This window comes from Phocoena phocoena, chromosome 3 (assembly GCF_963924675.1).
Source record: "Phocoena phocoena chromosome 3, mPhoPho1.1, whole genome shotgun sequence".
Taxonomy (NCBI): domain Eukaryota; kingdom Metazoa; phylum Chordata; class Mammalia; order Artiodactyla; family Phocoenidae; genus Phocoena; species Phocoena phocoena.
Window position 1 is genome coordinate 166960060 of NC_089221.1, and position 21500 is coordinate 166981559.

General features: G+C 46.1%; 1 protein-coding gene across 1 annotated transcript; it reads left to right on the plus strand.

The window, feature by feature from the left end:
• The first annotated feature begins 16841 nt into the window (after positions 1-16841).
• On the plus strand, positions 16842-18269 carry ACTL9 (actin like 9). Its single transcript, XM_065875282.1, has one exon. It carries the CDS (start codon positions 16949-16951, stop codon positions 18197-18199), a length of 1251 nt encoding a protein of 416 aa, XP_065731354.1. The 5' UTR covers positions 16842-16948; the 3' UTR covers positions 18200-18269.
• The last annotated feature ends 3231 nt before the right edge of the window (positions 18270-21500 follow it).

The window sequence follows — 21500 nt, forward strand, 5'->3', positions numbered from 1 at the left end:
GAGATTGGGATTGACATATATACACTACCATGTATAAAATAGATAACCAATGAGAACCTACTGTATAGCACAGGGAACTCTACTCGATGCTCTGTGGTGACCTATATGGGAAGGAAATCTGAAAAAGAGGATATATGTATACAAATAGCTGATTCACTTTGCTGTGAATCAGCAGACGCTAATGCAGCATTGTAAAGCAACTATGTTCCAATAAAAATTAACTTTAAAAAATTAAGCTATAAGGGTCTGTTGTACAACACGGGGAATATAGCCAATATAAATGGAGTATAACCTAAAAATTGTGCATCACTATATTGTACATCTGTAACTTATATTGTACAACTATACTTCAACTAAAAAAAAAAAGAAATACTGGGAAGGTGGAAATAAGCACACCCAGCCTCAAATAGGAATGAGAAATCCAGAAGAGACGCAGGCAGACCTCTCTCTCTCTCTCTCTTTTTTTTTTTTTTCATATTTAATTCTGAAGCCCTGTCCATTTTTGCTTTGAATGGTTCCCACGCTCGCTGCTTTTTGCCGGTCCCCTCCCTAACCCAGGCTCTCCTCACTCCACAACTCACTGCTGGGATTCTCAGTGTTCCAGTGACAAAACTCAGGCTGGGACATGTGACTTTTTCTTTGCCGGACATTCCCCCTCCTTCTCCTGTAAGTCCATTCACATCTCTACCATCCACTCCCGGATGCTTTCCCCAAGAAGCCAGTGCTCACCTGCCCCCTTCTCCAAATGGCTGCAGTGCTTGCTTTACTACATGTGGGATATTTAACAACTTAGCACAATTTAGGTTATTTTTTACATATTACATGTGTGTGATTTCTGTTTCCTGAAGCTGGATTGTATGCACCTTGAGAGGAAGAGGAGAAGGACACATTCATTTCTGAATGAAGCACAGTGCTCATTATGTAGTAAGTCATTAGGAAGTATTTTCAGACTGATTATAAAGAGTATAAGGCCGGAGTGAGTTTAGGCTATTCTTTTGAACCCTGGAGAACTTCTTCCTCTCCCCTCCTCTCCACTCCCCTCTTCTTTCTTCAGCTACTTTATTTTTTTATTTTTTTTATTTTTTGCGGGTACGCGGGCCTCTCACTGTTGTGGCCTCTCCCGTTGTGGAGCACAGGCTCCGGACGCGCAGGCTCAGCGGCCATGGCTCACGGGCCCAGCCGTTCCGCGACATGTGGGATCTTCCCGGACCGGGGCACGAACCCGTGTCCCCTGCATCGGCAGGCGGACTCTCAACCACTGCGCCACCAGGGAAGCCCTCTTCAGCTACTTTATATTGACCCCCTACCCTGTGGCGGGCAGCATGCTAAGTGCTTTACATAATTTGTTTTTTATTCCTCACAACTACCCAGTAGGGTATTATTAACTCCATTTTACAGATGAGAAAACAAAGGTTCATGATGATTAAGCAGATTGGCCAAGGTGTAACATAAATTTGTTAAACGTCAGAGCCAGGACTCAATCCCGGGTCTCTCTGACTCCAGAACTTTTTTTTTTCAATTTTATTGGAGTATAGTTGATTTACAGTGTTGTGGTTTCAGGTGTACAGCAACGTGAATCGGTTAACCAATGTTTTATATTGTACTGCTCTTTGTTATTGTCTCTTTTTCTCTTCAGTCTTTCCCTCTTCTATTTTTTTTTCCTCTTCCTCTAATTCAAAAATGAAAATAGGTTACTGTCAGGGCAGCATTTAGAGTAGATGTTATTTGTAAAAGATTTCAGTTCCTTTTCTTTACTCCCCTACAAAATATTTCTCTGTGATGCACAGGGTTGCTGACCAAATGCTGCTTTCCAAGGGGGGCCCCGGGGCAGCTTGCCAACATCATGATTCAGGCAAACTGTTCAGCTGTCTTTGCGCTCAGTGTCTCTGTCTGAGGGTTTTGCTCCAGACTTAGGACTAATGCAGACTGACTCACTGTAGAAAGAAGGTCAGGTCTTCAAAGGTGCAAGAAGTATCAAGTTGGCAAGGTAGACCCCTTAGGTCATTTCCAGACACAATCTTTGTGACCACTTCTATTCCTTTCTACCTGGGAGTTAAAATGAAGTAAATAATTAAAACATGTGTATTTGCCCATCTTTTTCATTCCAGAAGAGCCAGGTACCATTAGCAGCCTAAGTGCCTTTGTAGCCGCTGAGCAAATATTGTGATAAACCAAATAGAGTATGAATTACTTTAAAAGTGGTAAAATTTCAAGTAAGAGGGTTTTTTTTCGGTATACCACAAAAACTTTGTCATATGTGTGGAAACAGGTCAGTAACTATTTGGTGTTGATTGACATGTGATCAATCCAGGGCTCACATGATCTTGTCAGGAAACAGATTTTAGAGACCACTTTAGTGGTTTAGGTAATCAAATGGTAAAAAATTCTCTTCTCTTTGGATTTGGAGATTTGGTTAATAATTGATCTTTTTTCTTGATGTCCTGACTTTTGGTCCATTAGATTTGATTTTCCTTTTATTTGAAGTCCAGGACTGGGTTCTTTGATGACTTCCTTTTAATTTGACTGCTTTATACCTGAGTTTCTTTTCTTTTTTTTTTTTTTGCGGTACGCGGGCCTCTCACTGTCGCGGCCCCTCCCGTTGCGGAGCACAGGCTCCGGACGGACGCGCAGGCTCAGCGGCCATGGCTCACGGGCCCAGCCGCTCCGCGGCATGTGGGATCTTCCCGGACCAGGGCACGAACCCGTGTCCCCTGCATCGGCAGGCGGGCTCTCAACCACCGCGCCACCAGGGAAGCCCAATACCTGACTTCTTATATTTGACTTTTTTCTTTGAGATGTTTCTTAAATTTTTGTTTTCTAAATAAGGGAAGATAATATCTTTTTCATTTAAGTTTCATTAAGTCGAGTTTTTGGTGTAAACCTGGGTCTGTGAAATTCATCCTGAACTTTGTTCATACATGAGCAGAGCCAGAATGTTAACAAAGCTGATTCAGAGAAATGATTTGTCAGCCCTTTTCGCTTGGCACTGTGCTAATTAAACAGCTGGTTGGTTGACTAACCATTTCCCCTTTAGAGGACAGTCTGATGGCAGTCCTTTGGTATTACAGCCTTTTTCATAGAAAATGCTCAATAATTATGGGGTTTTTTTTTATCACTTTTTTTAAGTCTGAGCTTTTGATTAATTGATGACTATTTTAGCCCGAGACTACTTCTTTTCTGAGCTGCAAATCTTTCTGCAGATGCTACATAGAAACAGGGACTGGTCAGAATCCTTCTCTTGGTCACTTCTCTTTTCCTGGCGTGTTTCTCAGTGCTGGCCCGGATGTTCTATCTTTGGTGCCATTAAAATCGCATTCTTGGGGCTGGCTTTTATACCTCAGAGCTGAATCGACTTGCCCCCGTTTGCCTTCAGAGGATGTTTAGGTCATTTCCTGGCATGTCAAGTTGCATGTTGTCTTCCTTAGATCTGGCCCAGGAAAACATCTTTTCGGAAATTAGCATTCTCATTTTGAAGCTTTGACCTGGTCCAGGAAGCTTGCTTTACAGTTTTGCTCAAAGTTGGTCGATATTATATTTCTAGAAATTGGCACATTTAAAATATCGTTTCATCATATATTACTGGCACTAGTTCATGGGAAGCTCCTAGCAAGGCTAAGTCTTGTTTTTGTTGGGATGAGGTAAGGCCAGAGTATTTGAATATTTATGAAGTCTGTGCTTTTTCTATAAATGGTTTGCTTGTTGGGTATGGAACTTTGAACATTTTCAATAACCTGATATTTCTTTGTTCTCTTGGCCATATCTGTCCACCATGGTTGATTTAGTTTCACACGTTAGGACAATATAACACACTGATCCAGTTGATTGTGGGTCTTTAGGGCTTATTGGCTGACAAGACAATGTCCACAGTTCTTTTTCACCACGTTTCATCTGCTGGAGACTTGATCAAACGAAGCCTTGGAAGTTAGAAGGTAGTCATGGCCTGGAAGAGGGTCCAAGTCTCTTCCCACTGTGACCTAAGCATAAGACCTGAAGGACCTTGTCTGTAACCGTTGGGAAGAGAGCTAAGTGGAAGGTATTCCAGAGTTGTAGGGGTAGACTTCAAAGGACCATGTGACCACCTGGATATGGGCTGTATTAGACCAGGGTGGCCTCTAACATGTCTCTCAGGTCCCTAGCTTGGAAGGCGTCACTCCCAGGGAGGAGATATGATAAATGAGAGCAGGTCTGTGGGGCAGGATGATGAGCCCTGGCCAGGAAGAGCTTCTGAAGGGAATTGGAGGGTATGACACCCTGGAAGGGGAAGTGGGGAACTGTGCAATACTGGTGGGCCTCCTTGCCTCTTGGTATGTCAGGTATGGGAGAATGAGTATCAGGGGCTGCTAGAGAAGTCAGGTGTGTCCTGAGGGGAGAGCTGTTCTGGGTTTGTACTAAGGCTGAGGTCAGCGGAGGGCTTGGGAAACGTTGGAGCCGTGGAGAATGTGGTGCCTGGTGTCACACACCATGGAGTGCGTGTGGCTCTGTTCACCTGTAGAGCTGTAGCTTATGCTCTCAGTGTTTGAGACGGTCCTACTGTCTGTTTTTTCTTTTTTTTTTTTTTGGCTGAGTTGGGTCTTCATTGCCACGCACAGGCTTTCTCTAGCTGCAGCGAGCAGGGGTTACCCTTCACTGCGGTGCTCAGTCTTTTCATTGCAGTGGCTTCTCTTGTTGCGGAGCATGGGCTCTAGGCATGTGGTCTCAGTAGTTGTGGCTCAGGGGCTCTAGAGCGCAGGCTCAGTAGTTGTGGTGCACGGACTTAGTTGCTCTGTAGCATGTGGGATCTTCCCAGACCAGGGCTCGAACCCACGTCCCCTGCACTGGCAGGCAGATTCTTAACCACTGCACCACAAGGGAAGTCCCTGTCCTACAGTCTTTTGCCTGCTTTCCAACTTCTCCAACTGAAACCCAACACCCTCCCTCAATGCTCTCTCCCGCCTTTGGTGTGTGCCTGTGGCAGGTGGCTCTTAGATTTTCCTCCATGTGAAGGGTATTTGCAAGAGAAAAAGGAATTGGGTGTATGCCTCCATTCCATAAAGCTTGCGTTGGATTTAGTTTGGCTAGGGCTTGACATAGACCTTTCCTTCACCCTAGCAGTTTGAACTTGATGAGCAGAGAGACTTAATCCTCCAGTTAAGATTTTCAATTAAGCCTTGTCTTCTTGTCCACTAAAGAAAGCTCTAATCCAGCCTCTTGGGTCTGTTATCTCTAGTCTTTTTGATTACATGTGCCTGAGGCAGCCTGTTGCTCATATTCCTCTCTCTCTCTCTCTCATCTCTCTCTCTCTCTCTCAATCTCTTCACCCCTCTCTCCAATACACACACACACACACACACACACACACACATCCCATGGTAATTGCACCAATGCCTGTAACCTCATTCTTTTCAGTTGGATAGAGGCTTAATTTAGAGCAAAGTGTATAATACAAAATCTGTCCAACACTAAAAGCCACCGCGTGTATCCTATCATCCCCATAAAATCAGCACTTTGTAGAATGTGCATGGAGAAATCCCTCACAAATCCGAAGAGTGATTACATAGAAAAGCTGAAAATGCTTTGGGTATCACAGCAAAACCACAGGACTAGAAAATTAGAAACGGGTGGTGATGCTATAACCTAAAGCAATCCCAAGGCCATATTTTGTATTCTTCTTGTAACAGTAAGACTACCACGATTAAAAAGCTGAAAATGTCTGGGGGAAAAAGTAATGAAAGAGGAGAAATAACAACTGATACCATAGAGATACAAAAAATTATAAGAGAATACTACAAACAGTTATATGCCAACAAAATGAACAACCTAGAAGAAAAAAATAAATTTCTGTAAATAATCATCCAAAACTGAATCAGTAAGAAATAGATAATGTGAACAGACCAATTATGAGTACTAAAATTGAATTAGTAATCAAAATACTCCAAACAAACAAAGTCCAGGACTGAATGGCTTCACAGGGGAATTCTGCCAAATATATAAAGAAGAGCTAATGGCTATCATTCTTAAACTATTCCAAGAAATTAAAGATGAGAGGAGCATTCACAAATTCATTCTATGAGGCCACCATTAGCCTGATACCTAAACCAGAAAGACACTACAAAAAAGAAAATTACAGACTAATAACTCTGATGAATATAGACGCAAAAATCCTCAACAAAATGTTAGCAAACCGAATTCACCATTATATAAAAAGGATCATACACCATGATCAAGAAGGATTTACTGTACTTCCCTCTTGACACAGTTGTTAAGAATCCGCCTGCCAATGCAGGGGACACGGGTTTGAGCCCTGGTCCGGGAAGATCCCACATGCTGCTGAGCAACTAAGCCCGTGTGCCACAACTACTGAGCCTGCGCTCTAGAGCCTGCGAGCCACAACTACTGAAGCCCATGCACCCAGAGCCCATGCTCCACAACAAGAGAAGCCACCCCAATGAGAAGCCCACGCACCGTGACAAAGAGTAACCCCCCTCGCTGCAACTAGAGAAAGTCTGCATGCAGCAACAAAGACCCAATGCGACCAAAAATAAGTAAATAAAATTTTTAAAATTTTAAACAACTATTAAAGAAGTCCTTAAGAAAGAAAAAATAGAAAGATTTACTCCAGGGATGCAAGGATGGTTCTATATCTGCAAATCAATCAATATGATACACCACATTAACAAAACAAAGGATAAAAATCACATGCTATCCCAATAGATGCAGGAAAAGCAAGTGATGAAATTCAATGTCCATTCATGATTAAAAATTCTCATCAATGTTGGTATAGAAGGAACATATCTCAACATAATAAAGGCTTTTATGAAAAACATACAGCCAACATCATACTCAGCAGTGAAAAAATGAGAGCCTTTCCTCTAAATTCAGGAAAAGACAATGATGCCCACTCTCACCAATTCTATTTATCATAGTATTGGAAGTCCTAACCACAGCAATCCAACAACAAGAAGAAATAAAAGGCATCCAAATGGAAAGGAAGAGGGAAAACTGCCCATTTGCAGATGGCATGATACTTTAGAGAACCCTAAACTCTCCACACAGAAAAAAACTATTAAACTAACAAATGAATTCAACAAAGTTGAAGGATACAAGAATAATATACAAATATCTGTTGCATTTCTATACACTAATAATGAACTATGAGAAAAAGAAAAATTTTTAATCCCATTTAAATTGTATCAAAAGAATAAAATACATAGGAATAAACTTAACATAAGAGGTGAAAGACCTATACTGTGGAAATGATAAAATATTGGTGAAGGTAATTCAAGATGATACAAAGAAATGGAAAGATACACCATACACTAGGATTGGAAGAATTAATATTGTTAAAGTGGCCATATGACCCAAAGCAATCTACAGATTTAATGCAATCCCAATCAAAATACCCATGACATTTTTCAGAGAACTAGAATGACCCTAAAATTTATATGGAACCACAGAAGACTCTGAACTACCAAAGCAATCTTGGGAGAAAAGAACAAAGCTGGAAGTATCACCTTCCCAAACTCCAGACTATACTACAAAGCTACAGCAATCAAGACAGCATGGCACTGGCACAAAAACAGCACAGAGATCAATGGAACACAATATAGAGCCCAGAAATAAACCCATACACCTATGGTTAATTAATGTATGACAAAGGATGCAAGAATATACAATGGAGAAAAGACAGTCTCTTCAACTAGTGGAAAACTGGACGGCTACACATAAAACAATGAGATTAGAACACTCCTTCACATCATATACAAAAATAAACTCAAAATTGTTTAAAGACCTAAATATAAGACCTGAAGCCATAAAATTCCCAGAAGAAAACAAAAACAGAACACTTGACCTAAATCATGGCAATATTTTTTTATTAGTATCCTAAGGCAAAATAAATAAAAGCAAAAATAAACAAATGGGACCTAATTAAACTTAACAGCTTTTGCACAGGAAAGGAAACCATTAACAAAATGAAAAGACAACCCATGAGATAGGAGAAAATATTTGCAAATGATATGACCAACAAGGGGTTAATATACAACATATGTAAACAGCTCTTACAACTCAATATCAAAAATAAAATTTTTTAATGGGCAGAAGACCTGAATAGACATTTTCCCAAAGAAGACATACAGATGGCCAACAGACACATGAAAAGATGTTTAATATAGCTAATTATTAGAGAAATGCAAATCAAAATAATGAGCTATCATCTCACACCTGTCAAAATGTCTATCATCAAAAAATCTACAAATAACAAATGTTGGAGAGGATGTGGAGAAAAGAGAACCTTTGAACACTGTCGGTAGGAATGTTAATTGGTGCAGCCACAATGAAAAACAGTATGGAGGTTCCAAAAAAACTAAAAATAGAACCACCACATGTTCCAGCAATTCTACTCCTGGGTATATACAGAAAAAAATGAAGCACTAATTCAAAAAGATACATGCACCCCAATGTTCATAGCAACACCATTTACGACAGCCAAGATATGGAAGCAACCCAAATGCTCATTTACAGAAGAATGGATAAAGGAGATGTGGTATATATATACAATGGAATATTGTTCAGCCATATAAAAGAATGAAATTTTGCCATTTGCAGCAACGTGGATGGACCTATAGAATATAATGCTTAGTTAAATATATCAGGTAGAGAAAGGCAAATACTGTATGATATCACTTAGAGGTGGAATCTAAAAAATAATACAAATGAGTATGTATGCAAAACAAAAACAGACTCACAGATATAGAAAACAAACTAGGGGAGGGGGAAAAGGGAAGGGCAAATTAGGAGTTTGGGATTAAGAGGTCCAAACTACTATGTATAAAATAGATAAGAAACAAGGATTTATTGTATAGCATAGAGAATTATGGCCATTATCTTTTAATAACTTATAATTGAGTATAACCTGCAAAACTACTGAATCGCTATGCCGTATGCCTAAAACTAATGTAATATTATAAATCAACTATACTTCAATTTAAGTTTTTTAAATAAAAAATAATAAAATATCAAAGTTTGTATAGAGGGAACATGTCTCCAAATAATAAAAACCATTTATGCCAAACCCACAGCTCACATCATAGTCAATGGCAAAAAGCTCAAAGCTCTTCCTTAAAATCAGGAACAAGACAAGGATGCCCACTCTCCCCACTTCTGCTTCACATAGTGTTACAAGTCCTAGCCACAGCAGGCAGACAAGTAAAAGAAACTACAGGCATCCAAAACTGGAAAGGAGAAGTAAATCTGTCACTGTTTGCAGATGAAACATATGAGAGTGTGCTCATTAAAGAGATGCGATTTATTATATTTCAGTTATACATCAATAAAGCTGTATTAAAGGAGGAGGAGTGTTCAGTGGCTGATGGGGTCAAATCATGCTAACTGATCAAGTAAGTAGAGGATGTGGACACATAGAGTTGAGGTACCTTACAAAGAGCTACTTTCCATCAAGAGCTGGAATCTTCTTCCAAACCCCTTGAATCTGGGATGGTCTTGGCTTGGCCAACAAAATGTGGCACATTGTACAATTTCTGAGCCCAGTTCTCAAGAGAACTTGCATGTTCCTCTCCTGTCTTCTTGAGTGCTACTGCCACATGAACAAGTCTGAGTTATCCTGCTGTAGAGGACCCGGGGAAGAAAACCAAGACACCCATGCTGCTAGCCTATGAGTCACCAGACTTGTGAGTGATGCCATCCTAGACCCGGCAGCCCCAGTTCATCCACCCACTGGTGGCAGACTCAAGAGTGGGTGAGAAAAGACCTACAGAAGAACCACAGAGCTGAGCCCAGATCACATGACTGAACTCTAGAAACTTGTGTTAATAACTGTTTTAATCACTAAATCATGTAGTGGTTTCTTACACAGAAAAGGCTACTGAATACAAGAGAAGCTTGATAACCTTGAAAAGAGCGTTTTGGACTCCAGTGGTTAGGGGGTAATACAAGCCTGATTTAAGATGTTCATGAGAGAATGGAAGGTGGAAAGTGTGTTCTTAGAAAAAAATTTTTCGAGAACATTTTCGGTGAAACATGGTAGAAAAATGCTATGACAGCAGGAGGAACATGTTGGGTGAAGAACACAGTTCTTTTCAGTTATGACACATTAAACCATTTAATGCTGAGTGTTTGGTGCCAGAATTATAAATAGGCAGAGCACAGAACATCAGGCTGAGGGATAAGTAGTTTAATTGTGGGGAGGAAATGACCTAATGGTCTCTGGATTGTAGACTACTGGTCTGTAAATCATGAGCCCCTTTTCTTCCAGGATGCTTTTACAGAATTGGAAGCAATGTTAGGTCAGGGTGATGAAGTGCCCTCTGTTGATGGTACAGGTGGTCATCAACAACTGATGCTGGTGTTTTCCTTTTGCTAAAGCATCATATGGGATATGTTTCTAGGCTTTTTTGTTGATTTCAACACCAGCTCTTTTGAACTCTGCCTGAGCCCTCAGAGCAGTCTTCTGTCATAACTACCCACAACCCCCTCTGGGCACAGGATTGCAGAGCCCTCTTGTCCCAGGATACAGTGGTCCCCAAAGCCTACCTGGACTGTAATGAAATCATAGTTTCCAGGAGAGGAGAGTTCTAAACATGTTTTTCCTCATTGTTTTTCAGCAGGATGGAGAGGGACAGGTGCCGAGCCCCAAGGCAGGGCATCCCCAGAGCTCCACGATGGGACTGAAGTGAAGCAGGGAAAAGAAGGGGAAGCCAGGCTGCTCTCATCACAGGGATGCTAAGGGCGAGGTCTCAACACCACGACTCCCTTATACATGCCTTTTGCAGCTCTAGCTGTGCCCTGGCACAGGCTCCAGGCTGAAGGCTTACACTGGCAGTGGGAGTCTGCTGAGCCCTACACAGAGATCACTTTTCCCTTCAGAGGGCAGAACCTGTAGACTTGCTCCAGCTCCAAATTCTCCTCAGTTCAACTTAGACACGGGGTATTTTTAACCCCTGTTGGACAGACCCTGTCATGTTGTTCTCTCTCTTTATATATATATATATATATGTATTTATTTTTGGCTACACTGGGTCTTTGTTGCTGGGCATGGGGTTTCTTTAGTTGCGGTGAGCCGGGCTACTCTTCGCTGAGGTGTGCGGGCTTCTCGTTGCGGTGGCTTCTCTTGTTGCAGAGCACGAGCTCTAGGCGCGCGGGCTTCAGTAATTGTGGCACTAAGGCTCAGTAGTTATGGCTCGTGGGCTCTAGAGTGCAGTCTCAGTAGTTGTGGCACACAGGCTTAGTTGCTCCGTGGCATGTGGGATCTTCCCAGACCAGGGCTTGAACCCGTGTCCTCTGCATGGCAGGTGGATTCTCAACCACTTGCACCACCAGGGAAGCCCCTGTTCTCTCTGATTAGTCACTTTCTGCTCCTGCAGGCTTTACATATTCCATGTGAGATGCCTAATTGGACATGTTTTAGAAACATGAAGCCAAGTGTCTATAGAGATGGGGACCTGGTGATGGATGTATTTTTCCCCCTTTATTCCTTGGAACAGGAACCAGACAGATGCGGGTGTCTTTTGCACTCAGACCAAAACAGCAAGTAACACCTAATGTGTAAGTTCGTGTGTGTGTGTGTGTGTCTGTGTGTCTGTGTTTGAGTGTGTGTCGGGGGTGGGGGGTGTTTAATTTCCTTGATAATTATGTAAAGTGTGCACAGAGATGGCAGAAATGCAGACGAGTGGTTAATGAGGGTCTGTCTGCTCTTCTTCCTTTTTCCCTCAGTACCTTCATGAGAGAATAGAGAACTTAACAACTTTTACTGTCTATTCCATTAGTCTGATCACCCTGATCAGTACCTGGATGGCTTAGAATGAGTGAGACTGGTGGGACACCACGCCCTCCTCCTGCCAGGTCCCATAGATTAGGGTACAGAAGCATCCTGAAATGTTGACCCTCTTGGCCTGAAGTCTGCATCAGGGGCCAGGGGCTCAGTCTGGGTGTCCTGTGCCCACAGGGGCTTTGTGACATGAGCCTCCTGGAGACGCCATGGGTCTTTGAGATCTACTACCTTGAACGGAACATATCCCAGTAAACACCAGTAATTATATCCTATGGGCCATGAGGCATTCTGGTCCAAGATCTGGAAAGTCAAAAAAAGAAAAGGAGATCATCTTTCAGAGGGAATTAATGTCCTTTTCTCTTACCCTGATCCCTAACTTCTCCAGGTGGCATGCAGAAACTGCATTAATGCTCTGTGCATACTTTGCAAGGGAGACTAGGCTTCCAAGGCATTAAATTGACCACCATGCCCACGTCCTCAGAAGACGGTTAGGCAACATGCGATTTGTTTCCATGGGGCGTGTCTATCCTTAGCAGTTACGTTTGTGGTTAACTCTGGTCATGTCAGCAGGTACCCTTGCCATGGAGAACGGTGATAGCAGGGCTGGTGATCTTTGTGATGGGATTTCAGCTTTTTTTTCTCTCCTTTGTGTGAGGACTTCTGCCTGCCCAGTATGTATCCTTTCTAGCTGTTGCGTCTCAAGTGTCCTTCCCTCTTTTGTCTCTTTCTCTATCATTTAGCCAAAATATGGAATAAAACATTTTATGGCAATAATTTTGGGGATTTGAGTAGTACATCAGAGACAGTTGCCCCTAAATGACATGACTGGGCCATTCTCCCTAACGCTGTGCCCCCTGTTTAGGTGGCTTTGGAAGAACTACCAATACGTCCTGACATTTCTCTTTGCCATTGAGGAAATCAATAAGGACTCCCATCTGCTCCCCAATCTGTCCTTGGGTTTCAACCTCTACAATGCCTTTCCCAGTGACCAGAGGACCTTGGAGAGTGCCCTGTTTGGGCTCTCTGGAGGAAATCAGACTCTCCCTAACTACAACTGCCAGACACAGAGAAAATCTGTGGCCATTGTTACAGGAACCACGTTGGCATTTTCAGCCAAGATTGGAACAGTTCTGGAGCTCTACAGAAGCCCACAGGTGAGTGGGTTTTTAATTCTGAGGAGAAAAGTCTGGATTTTCATCAGTGCCATTTTCCTTCATCTGATCAAAAGGAAATGTAGAAGCTAGGTTTAAGTACCCCATGAAAGTTTAAAATGTAGCCCAGGGAAATCCTCAGGTTGTGAGATGATGAACTGTGACAGGAGGAGGAAGAGGGAAAGGGGTAGTGCAGGGGATGCTGTGAGCCTCAATCCAGATTCCTGCCTAGGGCCATTGTTTCCATTCCCCAGCTGCTGGGAATATTGACTGCTGACATCTGACAGCTGTGTGCTTCTTAAGACATATCCACAGCCAGGGGAACTGCCCCATTCCAGATTACACCTATCTCAGGGGACAGCTAGAGACCAATGATTGGCAGATATGGGGATACAAAGGCCTGGATACGTGCTCTCAATCTGGGACCACACTGGAGGATCTGCTGAGACTCAGTTATAACTATATTGAATTTATCCTCTCCTTCCGCCCAATCCAGTCTTCCCACATCCACACAGGTGCATCTTGGGATTATTCCTAATAAACTTTCTACACCCGACTGTCCATCTCAGTGACTCTTTCTGGAATTTACTCTTTACTCTCCCTATAATCTCTGGTGCAAATTACCCCTTGTAGCTGTTTGCATTTCAGAAAGGAGGTCACAGACCGATAACCCAGAGATGAACGGCCCCAACTACCAGGCTGTTGAACCCCATTACCAGGACCCCTGACACCAGCAGTGACTGTTTTAAAATATTGCAAAAATAAAAAGAATGCAAGACCTTCACCACTTTTATCCTCATCACTTACCCTGGACTGTGAGTTCCACCTATAAGATCCCCTGTAATTCCCCAGGACAGGGGGACACCGTTCTTGAGGCGCTAGCCTACCGTGTCTTCCCTTTGCCTGGCAAAGAAAATAAAATGCCTCTCTATTTCTTATCTTCCAAATCTCTGTCTCCGTACTTTTATTCGACATCGGTGCACAGGGAGCCGAGATTTGGCATCACAGACTCGTAACCCACGTTCACAGCAGCATTATGCACGTTATCCAAGAGGTGGAAGCAACCCAAGTGTCCATGGGTGGATGAATGGAAAAACAAAACGAAGTATATACATATAACAAACTATTAATCAACCTTTAAAAGGAAGGAAATTCTGACACACACTACAACATGGATGAACCTTGAAAACATGCTAAATGAAAGAAATGAGACACAAAAAGACAAATACTGTATGATTCCACTCATATAAGGTCCCTAGAGGAGTCACATTCATACAGACAAAAAGTAGAAGGGTGGGTGCCAGGGGCTAGAGGGAGGGGGAAGGGGAGGTTGTTGTTTAATGGGTTTAGAGTTTCACTTTTGCAAGATAGAAAAGAGTTTAGGAGATTGGATGCATAAGGATGTGAATGTACTTAACACTACTGAATTGTACACTAAAAAATGGCTAAAGTGGTAAATTTTTTAAAATTTATTTATTTAATTTATTTTTTGGCTGCGTTGGGTCTTCGTTGCTGCGCACGGGCTTTCTCTAGTTGCGGCGAGCGGGGGCTACTCTTCGTTGCGGTGCGCGGGCTTCTCATTGCAGTGGCTTCTCGTTGCCGAGCATGGGCTCTAGGCACGTGGGCTTCAGTTGTGGCACGTGGGCTCAGTAGTTGTGGCTCACAGGCTCTAGAGCCCAGGCTCAGTAGTTGTGGCCCACGGGCTTAGCTGCTCCGCGGCATGTGGGATCTTCCCAGACCAGGGCTTGAAACCCTGTCCCCTGCATTGGCAGGAAGATTCTTAACCACTGCACAACCAGGGAAGTCCCTAAGGTGGTAAATTTTATGTTATGTTTATTTTACCACTATTAAACTTTTCTTTTTTTTAACATCTTTATTGGAGTATAATTAAACTTTTCTTCTTTTTAACATCTTTATTGGAGTATAATTGCTTTACAATAGTGTGTTAGTTTCTGCTGTATAACAAAGTGAATCAGCTATACGTTTACATATAGCCCCATATCCCCTCCCTCTTGTGTCTCCCTCCCACTCTCCCTATCCCACCTCTCTAGGTGGTCACAAAGCCCTAAGCTGATCTCCCTGTGCTATGCAGCTGCTTCCCACTAGCTATCTATTTTACATTTCATAGTGTATACATGTCAATGCTACTATCTCACTTCGTCCCAGCTTACCCTTCCCCCTCCCTGTGTCCTCAAGTCCATTCTCTACGTCTGCGTCTTTATTCCTGTCCTGCCCCTAGGTTATTCACAACCTTTTTTTTTTTTTTTTTAGATTCCATATACATGTGTTAGCATACGGTATTTTTTTTTCTCTTTCTGACTTACTTCACTCTGTATGACAGACTCTAGGTCCATCCACCATACTACAAATAACTCAATTTCGTTTCTTTATATAGATGAGTAATATTCCATTGTATACATATGCCACATCTTCTTTATCCATTCATCTATAGGTGGACACTTAGGTTGGTTCCATGTCCTGGCTATTGTGAATAGAGCTGCAATGAACATTGTGGTACATGACTCTTTTTGAATTATGGTTTTCTCAGGGTATATGCCCAGTAGTGGGATTGCTGGGTTAAACTTTTCTTTAAAATATTTTTTAAAGTGTGATTTCAATAAACCCTCTGAAGGATAAAGAAAAAAAATTGATTACATAGTACTATGGCTCTTTTTATAAACATGAGGGGGGAAAACTCTTCCAGCCAAAATGCCTATTTTTATCCTTTAGTTTAAAAACACTTGAAAACAAAGGCTCTGCACCAATATGTTACTTGGGGCACCTCTGAGCAGAGGCATCGAAAGATCAGAGGCAGAATCCTTAACTTTTTTCTTTACATAAGTTTTAAGTGATGAAATTAGGGGTGATTTCACCTTCTCAGGCTGTGTTTTTCTGCCTTTTTAGATTTAAGACGTGAAACTGAAAACCAAGTTTGAAAACAATAAATAAGGTGCTGTCCTTTAGTATATTTCTGGTTGTTGTGAACAGTCCAAAAACTGGCTGGATGCAAAATAAAGAACTCATACAACTTAATAACAAAAAACAAACAATCCAATTTAAAAATGGGAGCAGAGGGGGGCTTCCCTGGTGGCGCAGTGGTTGAGAGTCCGCCTGCCGATGCAGGGGACACGGGTTCGTGCCCCAGTCCAGGAAGATCCCACATGCCGCGGAGCGGCTGGGCCCGTGAGCCATGGCCACTGAGCCTGCGCGTCTGGAGCCTGTGCTCCGCAACGGGAGAGGCCACAACAGTGAGAGGCAAGCGTACCGCAAAAAAAAAAAAAAAAAAAAAAAAAATGGGAGCAGAGGAATTGAATAGACATTTTTCCGAAAAAGATATACAAGTGGCCAACAGGTATATGAAAATGTGCTCGACATGACTAATTATCAGAGAAATGCAGATCAAAGCCACAAGACACCACCTCATACCTGTTAGAATGACTTAGCATCGAAAAGAGATAACAGGGAATTCGCTGGTGGCCCAGTGGTTAAGAATCCACCTGCCAATGCAGGGGACATGGGTTCGAGCCCTGGTCCAGGAAGATCCCACATGCCACAGAGCAACTAAGCCCATGCGCCACAACTACTGAGCCCACGTGCCACAAGTACTGAAGCCCATGCGCCTAGAGTCCATGCTCCACGACAAGAGAAGCCACGGCAATGAGAAGCCTGCACACCACAACAAAAGAATAGCCCCTGCTAGCCGCAACTAGAGAAAGTCAGCATGCAGCAACGAAGACCCAACGCAGCCAAAAATTAATTAATTAATTAATTTAAAAAGAGAGGGGAGAGGGGAACCCAGATTAAATACTCTGGGAGCTTTCTGGAGCAAGGAAGGGCCCACCCTTACACCCCACCACCCCACTCCTGCATTGTGAGCAGCAAAATGACGTCATAGACCAGCGGCCCCGCCCCCTCTCCCTCTCTCCGCCTGTGCTTGCCCCAGGCCTGGCCTCAGCCTTTTCTCTCCACACCCCCCTCACCCCAGAGGAAAGTGGTCTGCCTTGCCAAGCAACCCACGCGACCACTTACAGCCATGGATCCAAATCGGGGCAACCCCCCGGGGCCCCAGACCTCCCCAGAGGCCCCCAAGCCTAGCCTGAACCCCTGCTCAATCCTGGCGAAAAATACCATGCCGCAAGAACCCCCCAGCATGGTGGGCGACAGGTTGCCCCCAAAGGCCCGGGCGGTGGTCATCGACATGGGCACAGGCACCTGTAAGGTGGGCTTCGCGGGGCAGGCCCGGCCCACCTACACCGTGGCCACCGTCGTCGGCTGCCAACCCAAGAAGTCGACCACCACCGGGCCGCCGGTGCTGGAGGCGTTCATCGGCGAAGCAGCCCGCACTCGCCCTGAGCTGATGCTGGTGCAGACCGTGCGGAACGGCATCGTGGTGGACTGGGACGCAGCCGAGCTGATCTGGCGCCACATGCTGGAACACGACCTCCTCGTGAACCCCCGGGACCACCCGCTGCTGTTCTCCGATCCGCCCTTCAGCCCCACCACCAACCGCGAGAAGCTGGTGGAGGTGGCTTTCGAGTCGCTGAGCTCCCCCGCCATGTATGTGGCTTCCCAGTCAGTGCTGTCCGCCTACGCGCACGGGCGGGTCAGCGGGCTGGTGGTGGACACGGGCCACGGGGTCACCTACACGGTGCCCGTCTTCCAGGGCTACAACCTGCCTCACGCCACAGAGCGCCTGGACCTGGCGGGCACCCACCTGACCGCCTTCCTGGCGGAGATGCTGCTCGGGTCCGGCTTGCCCCTGGGGCAGCAGGACCTGGACACGGTGGAGAACATCAAGCGCCGCTACTGCTATGTGGCCTCCGACTTCCTGAAGGCACAGGCCCGGCCCGAGGGGAAATGCCGCCAGACCTTGAAGCTGCCTGACGGGCGGATGGTCACGCTGGGCAAAGAGCTGTTCCGGTGCCCTGAACTGCTGTTCAGCCCCCCCGAGATCCCAGGGCTGTCGCCCGTGGGCGTCCCCACCATGGCGAAACAGAGTCTTCAGAAGGTGCCGCTGGAGTTGCGGACCGATGTGGCCCAGAACGTGCTGCTCTGCGGGGGCTCTTCACTCTTCACCGGGTTTGAGGATCGCTTCCGCGCCGAGCTGCTGCGCGGTCTGCCCCCAGAGGCCCACGTGGTAGTGGCGGCCCAGCCCACCAGGAATTTCTCCGTGTGGATCGGCGGCTCCATCCTCGCCTCGCTGAGCGCCTTCAAGTTCTGCTGGGTCTTGCGGGAGCAGTACGAAGAGCAGGGGCCCCACGTCGTGTACCGCAAATGCTGCTGACACGGCCAGGGGTGGGTGTGGGCGGTGCGGGGTTGGGGCGAGTTATGGGCAGTAAAGTTTCTGCTACCCAGACGGCTCCGTCCTGCCTTCCGCCAAGGCCAGGCCCAGTCCACTGCTGGACCCACCCAGATGCACCTGTCTGTGTGACCCCACAGACACACCCGCCCTGGTGGGCTACCTCCCAAGACATCCCTGGTTCTGCCCTGCTTTGACTCACCTCCCAGGAGCCATCCCCTGAGACACCCCAGTTCTGACGCCCTGACTGTCCGTCCCCCACGATCAACCCCCCTACACACACACACACACACACACACACACACACACACACCACCATGTGCTATCCCTGTCAAACCCATCTCCCACAATCCTAGTCTCCCACCACACTCGGGTTGGGATCTCCTTCCCAAGCCCACTCCAAAACTATCCCTGGTTCTCAGCACCCCAAATCCACCCACTCTTTGGTTTCCCGGGTCTGATTATCCAAAGTTCTCCGACACCCTGATGTTCTGAACATCCCCCCACAAGTGCTGCATCCCCACACCACCACAAAGATCCAGAATCTGACCCTCAAGGGTCTCCCCTAACAACAGCACACTAAAGGATCCCCCAGTGTTCAAAGTCATCCCCCAAGTTCCACCCTCCTCCAAAGCTCTGACCTCCCCGCATGATTTGTTTCCCCAAACTCCTTCCATCCAGATGCTCCCACAACCCATCCCCCATCTTTACCCCCAAAGAACACCAAGTTCTGAGACCCCCAAAGCCCCCAGGATGGCCCCCTCTGCTCTCAGCCCACTCCACCCCCCCCACTCTGTAACTCCCCCAGAAATACTCCCACGTGATTTCTCAGTGCATCTCCTGACCCCATTCCTCAGCTCCTGGAATATCCTCTCAGGAAGGCTACGGCCCCCAGGACCATCAAGTGATGACCCCAGTAATGCACCTGTGTTCTGAATCCCCCAGCTCCCTCCCCAAAGACATCTTCCCAGGGTTGCCCTCTGGTGAACCCCAGGACACCCCATTCTGGTGTTCTCAGGCTCCCGGAACTCACCCCCAGGACCAGCCACAAGGTCCCATCCCATTAGTTGAGACACCAACAGCCAGTGACATTTACAAGGACTGCCCAGCGCAATGTGACCCTGAGGCAGATACCCCAGGTGGAGGGGGTCCCCCTGGACACTGGCTCCCTCCTGCCAACCCCACACAAGTCTCCAGGGCTAGTTGTCCTGGGCTGTCCATCCCCACCACCTTCCATTCCACTAGTGTTTCATTCCAAGTTCACCCCATCTCCCCAGACCTCTCTCGGCATATTCTTACTATGCCACCCCAGGGGCTTTCTCTGAGACCTGCCCTGAGGATGTCCTATGAAGCCTCTACTACCCCACCTGAAGGGTGGAGGGGCTGGACATTCTCCCCGCAGGGTATCCTCAGTCCCCTCTCCCTGCTCTGCCCTTATCCTCAGCCACCGAGGCCCCTGCTGGAGGCAGGACCCTTTGCCTTTATGCCATCTAGCCCAGCCCAGTTAATGTCAGGACCCCTGGCCAGCAGCCCGGACACATCCTCCCAATGTAGCAACAAAATAAGCCTGAGCTGCCAGAGCTTATCCACGCTCATGCTGGGTCCAAGGGATCATTCATTCATTCATTCATTCAAACAGTCAATGCTTACTGAGCTTTACTCACAGGCTTTGTCTCTCCCTGAGTCTTCCTATGTGTCTCTTTGGTTTTGGTTTTTATTTGTTCACTTGATGTGTTTTTCTCTCTGACTCACCTGCCAGCACTAGTTCTTATGCAGGAATTTTCCAGCGTGGAAACTCCTGTATTCATGGAGCGTGTGAGCCCACCCCACTCCCTCATCTGTCATCAGGCAATGGGAGGGAGTGAAGGCCCTGGTCATCCCCACCCACCCAGTACCACTGTGTCCTGGGCAGTGGCTCCAGCCCCCTCACAGGCCAGTGGGTGGTCCTCAGCTGAGAGGACAGCCTCACAGACAGGCTCAGATCCCCATATCACAAGCATGCAAGGTTGGACCCCCTCCCTTGCCTTCCCTCCTGCAGGCAGCCTCAACCTGTAGAATCAGCAAGATCTCCCAGGAGGTTATGAAGTGGTGAGGGGAACTGCTCATTCTTCCCACCAGGGGGCAGCACCTCCAAGCACAAGGCCTTAAGGGCAGAGCCGAATTTAGAACCACGATGGCTGCAGCAAACTTGGCATCCCAGACCCACCCCAAACCATGATGTCAGGGCACTGCCAGCCATACACACACAGAGAAGGGATGTGGGACAGGCTGAGTCTCAGAAGTCACAGGAAGTGAGGAGGGTGCAGAAACCCCTAGCCACCCTTGGGCTGCTGGGAAACCCAAAGGACACTCACTTAGATCAGACTAAGTTTCCCCCAGCTCCAAACCTTCCCTGGGATAAAGATTTCCTCTGCAACCCTCTGGAAATGTGCCCCCCCATTTGCACACTCCCAGGGATGGGGAGCTCACTACTTCAAGCCTGTGTTAGAAATCTCAACTCATGGATTTCCCTGGGGACGCAGTGGTTAAGAATCTGCCTGCCAATGCAGGGGACACGGGTTTGAGCCCTGGTCCAGGAAGATCCCACATGCCATGGAGCAACTAAGCCCGTGCGCCACACTACTGAGCCCGCGCACCTAGAGCCCATGTTCCGCAACAAAAGAAGCTACTGCAATAAGAAGCCCGTGCACCACAATAAAGAGTAGCCCCCCCTCACTGCAACTAGAGAAAGCCTGCACACAACAACGAAGACCCAACACAACCAAATATAAATTAATTAATTAATTTTTTAAAAATCTCAAGTCATCCCAGGAGTCTTAGGTAAACCTCTGCAGTCTGCTTGCCACCCCCCATCCAGAGCACTGAGAGCACCAGAGACCCTGAGCCCCCCACTCAAGCCCACACGCACCCCTGGACTCTACTCTCTCCCAAACCCAACATCCTCAAGTTTTTCCATTTCTGGCTTTAAGTCACTCACGCACCCATTCCACAAACATTCATTGGCCACCCACTACATGCCTGGCACCATGCTCAAATCTAAGGAAGCCACAGTGATCAAAAAATGGGGTCTCAGGAAACCACAGTGAACAAGAAATGGAGTCTCAGCCTCCCAGACCCTCCTCGGAAGGTCTGACCAGGTCACTTCTTCCATCAACTTCCAACTGCCTGATATCTGTTCCACTCACTGACCCACAAGTCCTTTCCTTCTTATGGCCTCAAAAGCACCCACTTCCTTCCCACCCCAGCCCAGGCCTCTTCATTGCTCACCTGCAGGATCGTGGGAGCC

Bases quoted from the DNA above. Each gene is read 5' to 3' on its own strand.
- ACTL9 (XM_065875282.1), top strand. From the start codon at position 16,949: ATGGATCCAAATCGGGGCAACCCCCCGGGGCCCCAGACCTCCCCAGAG.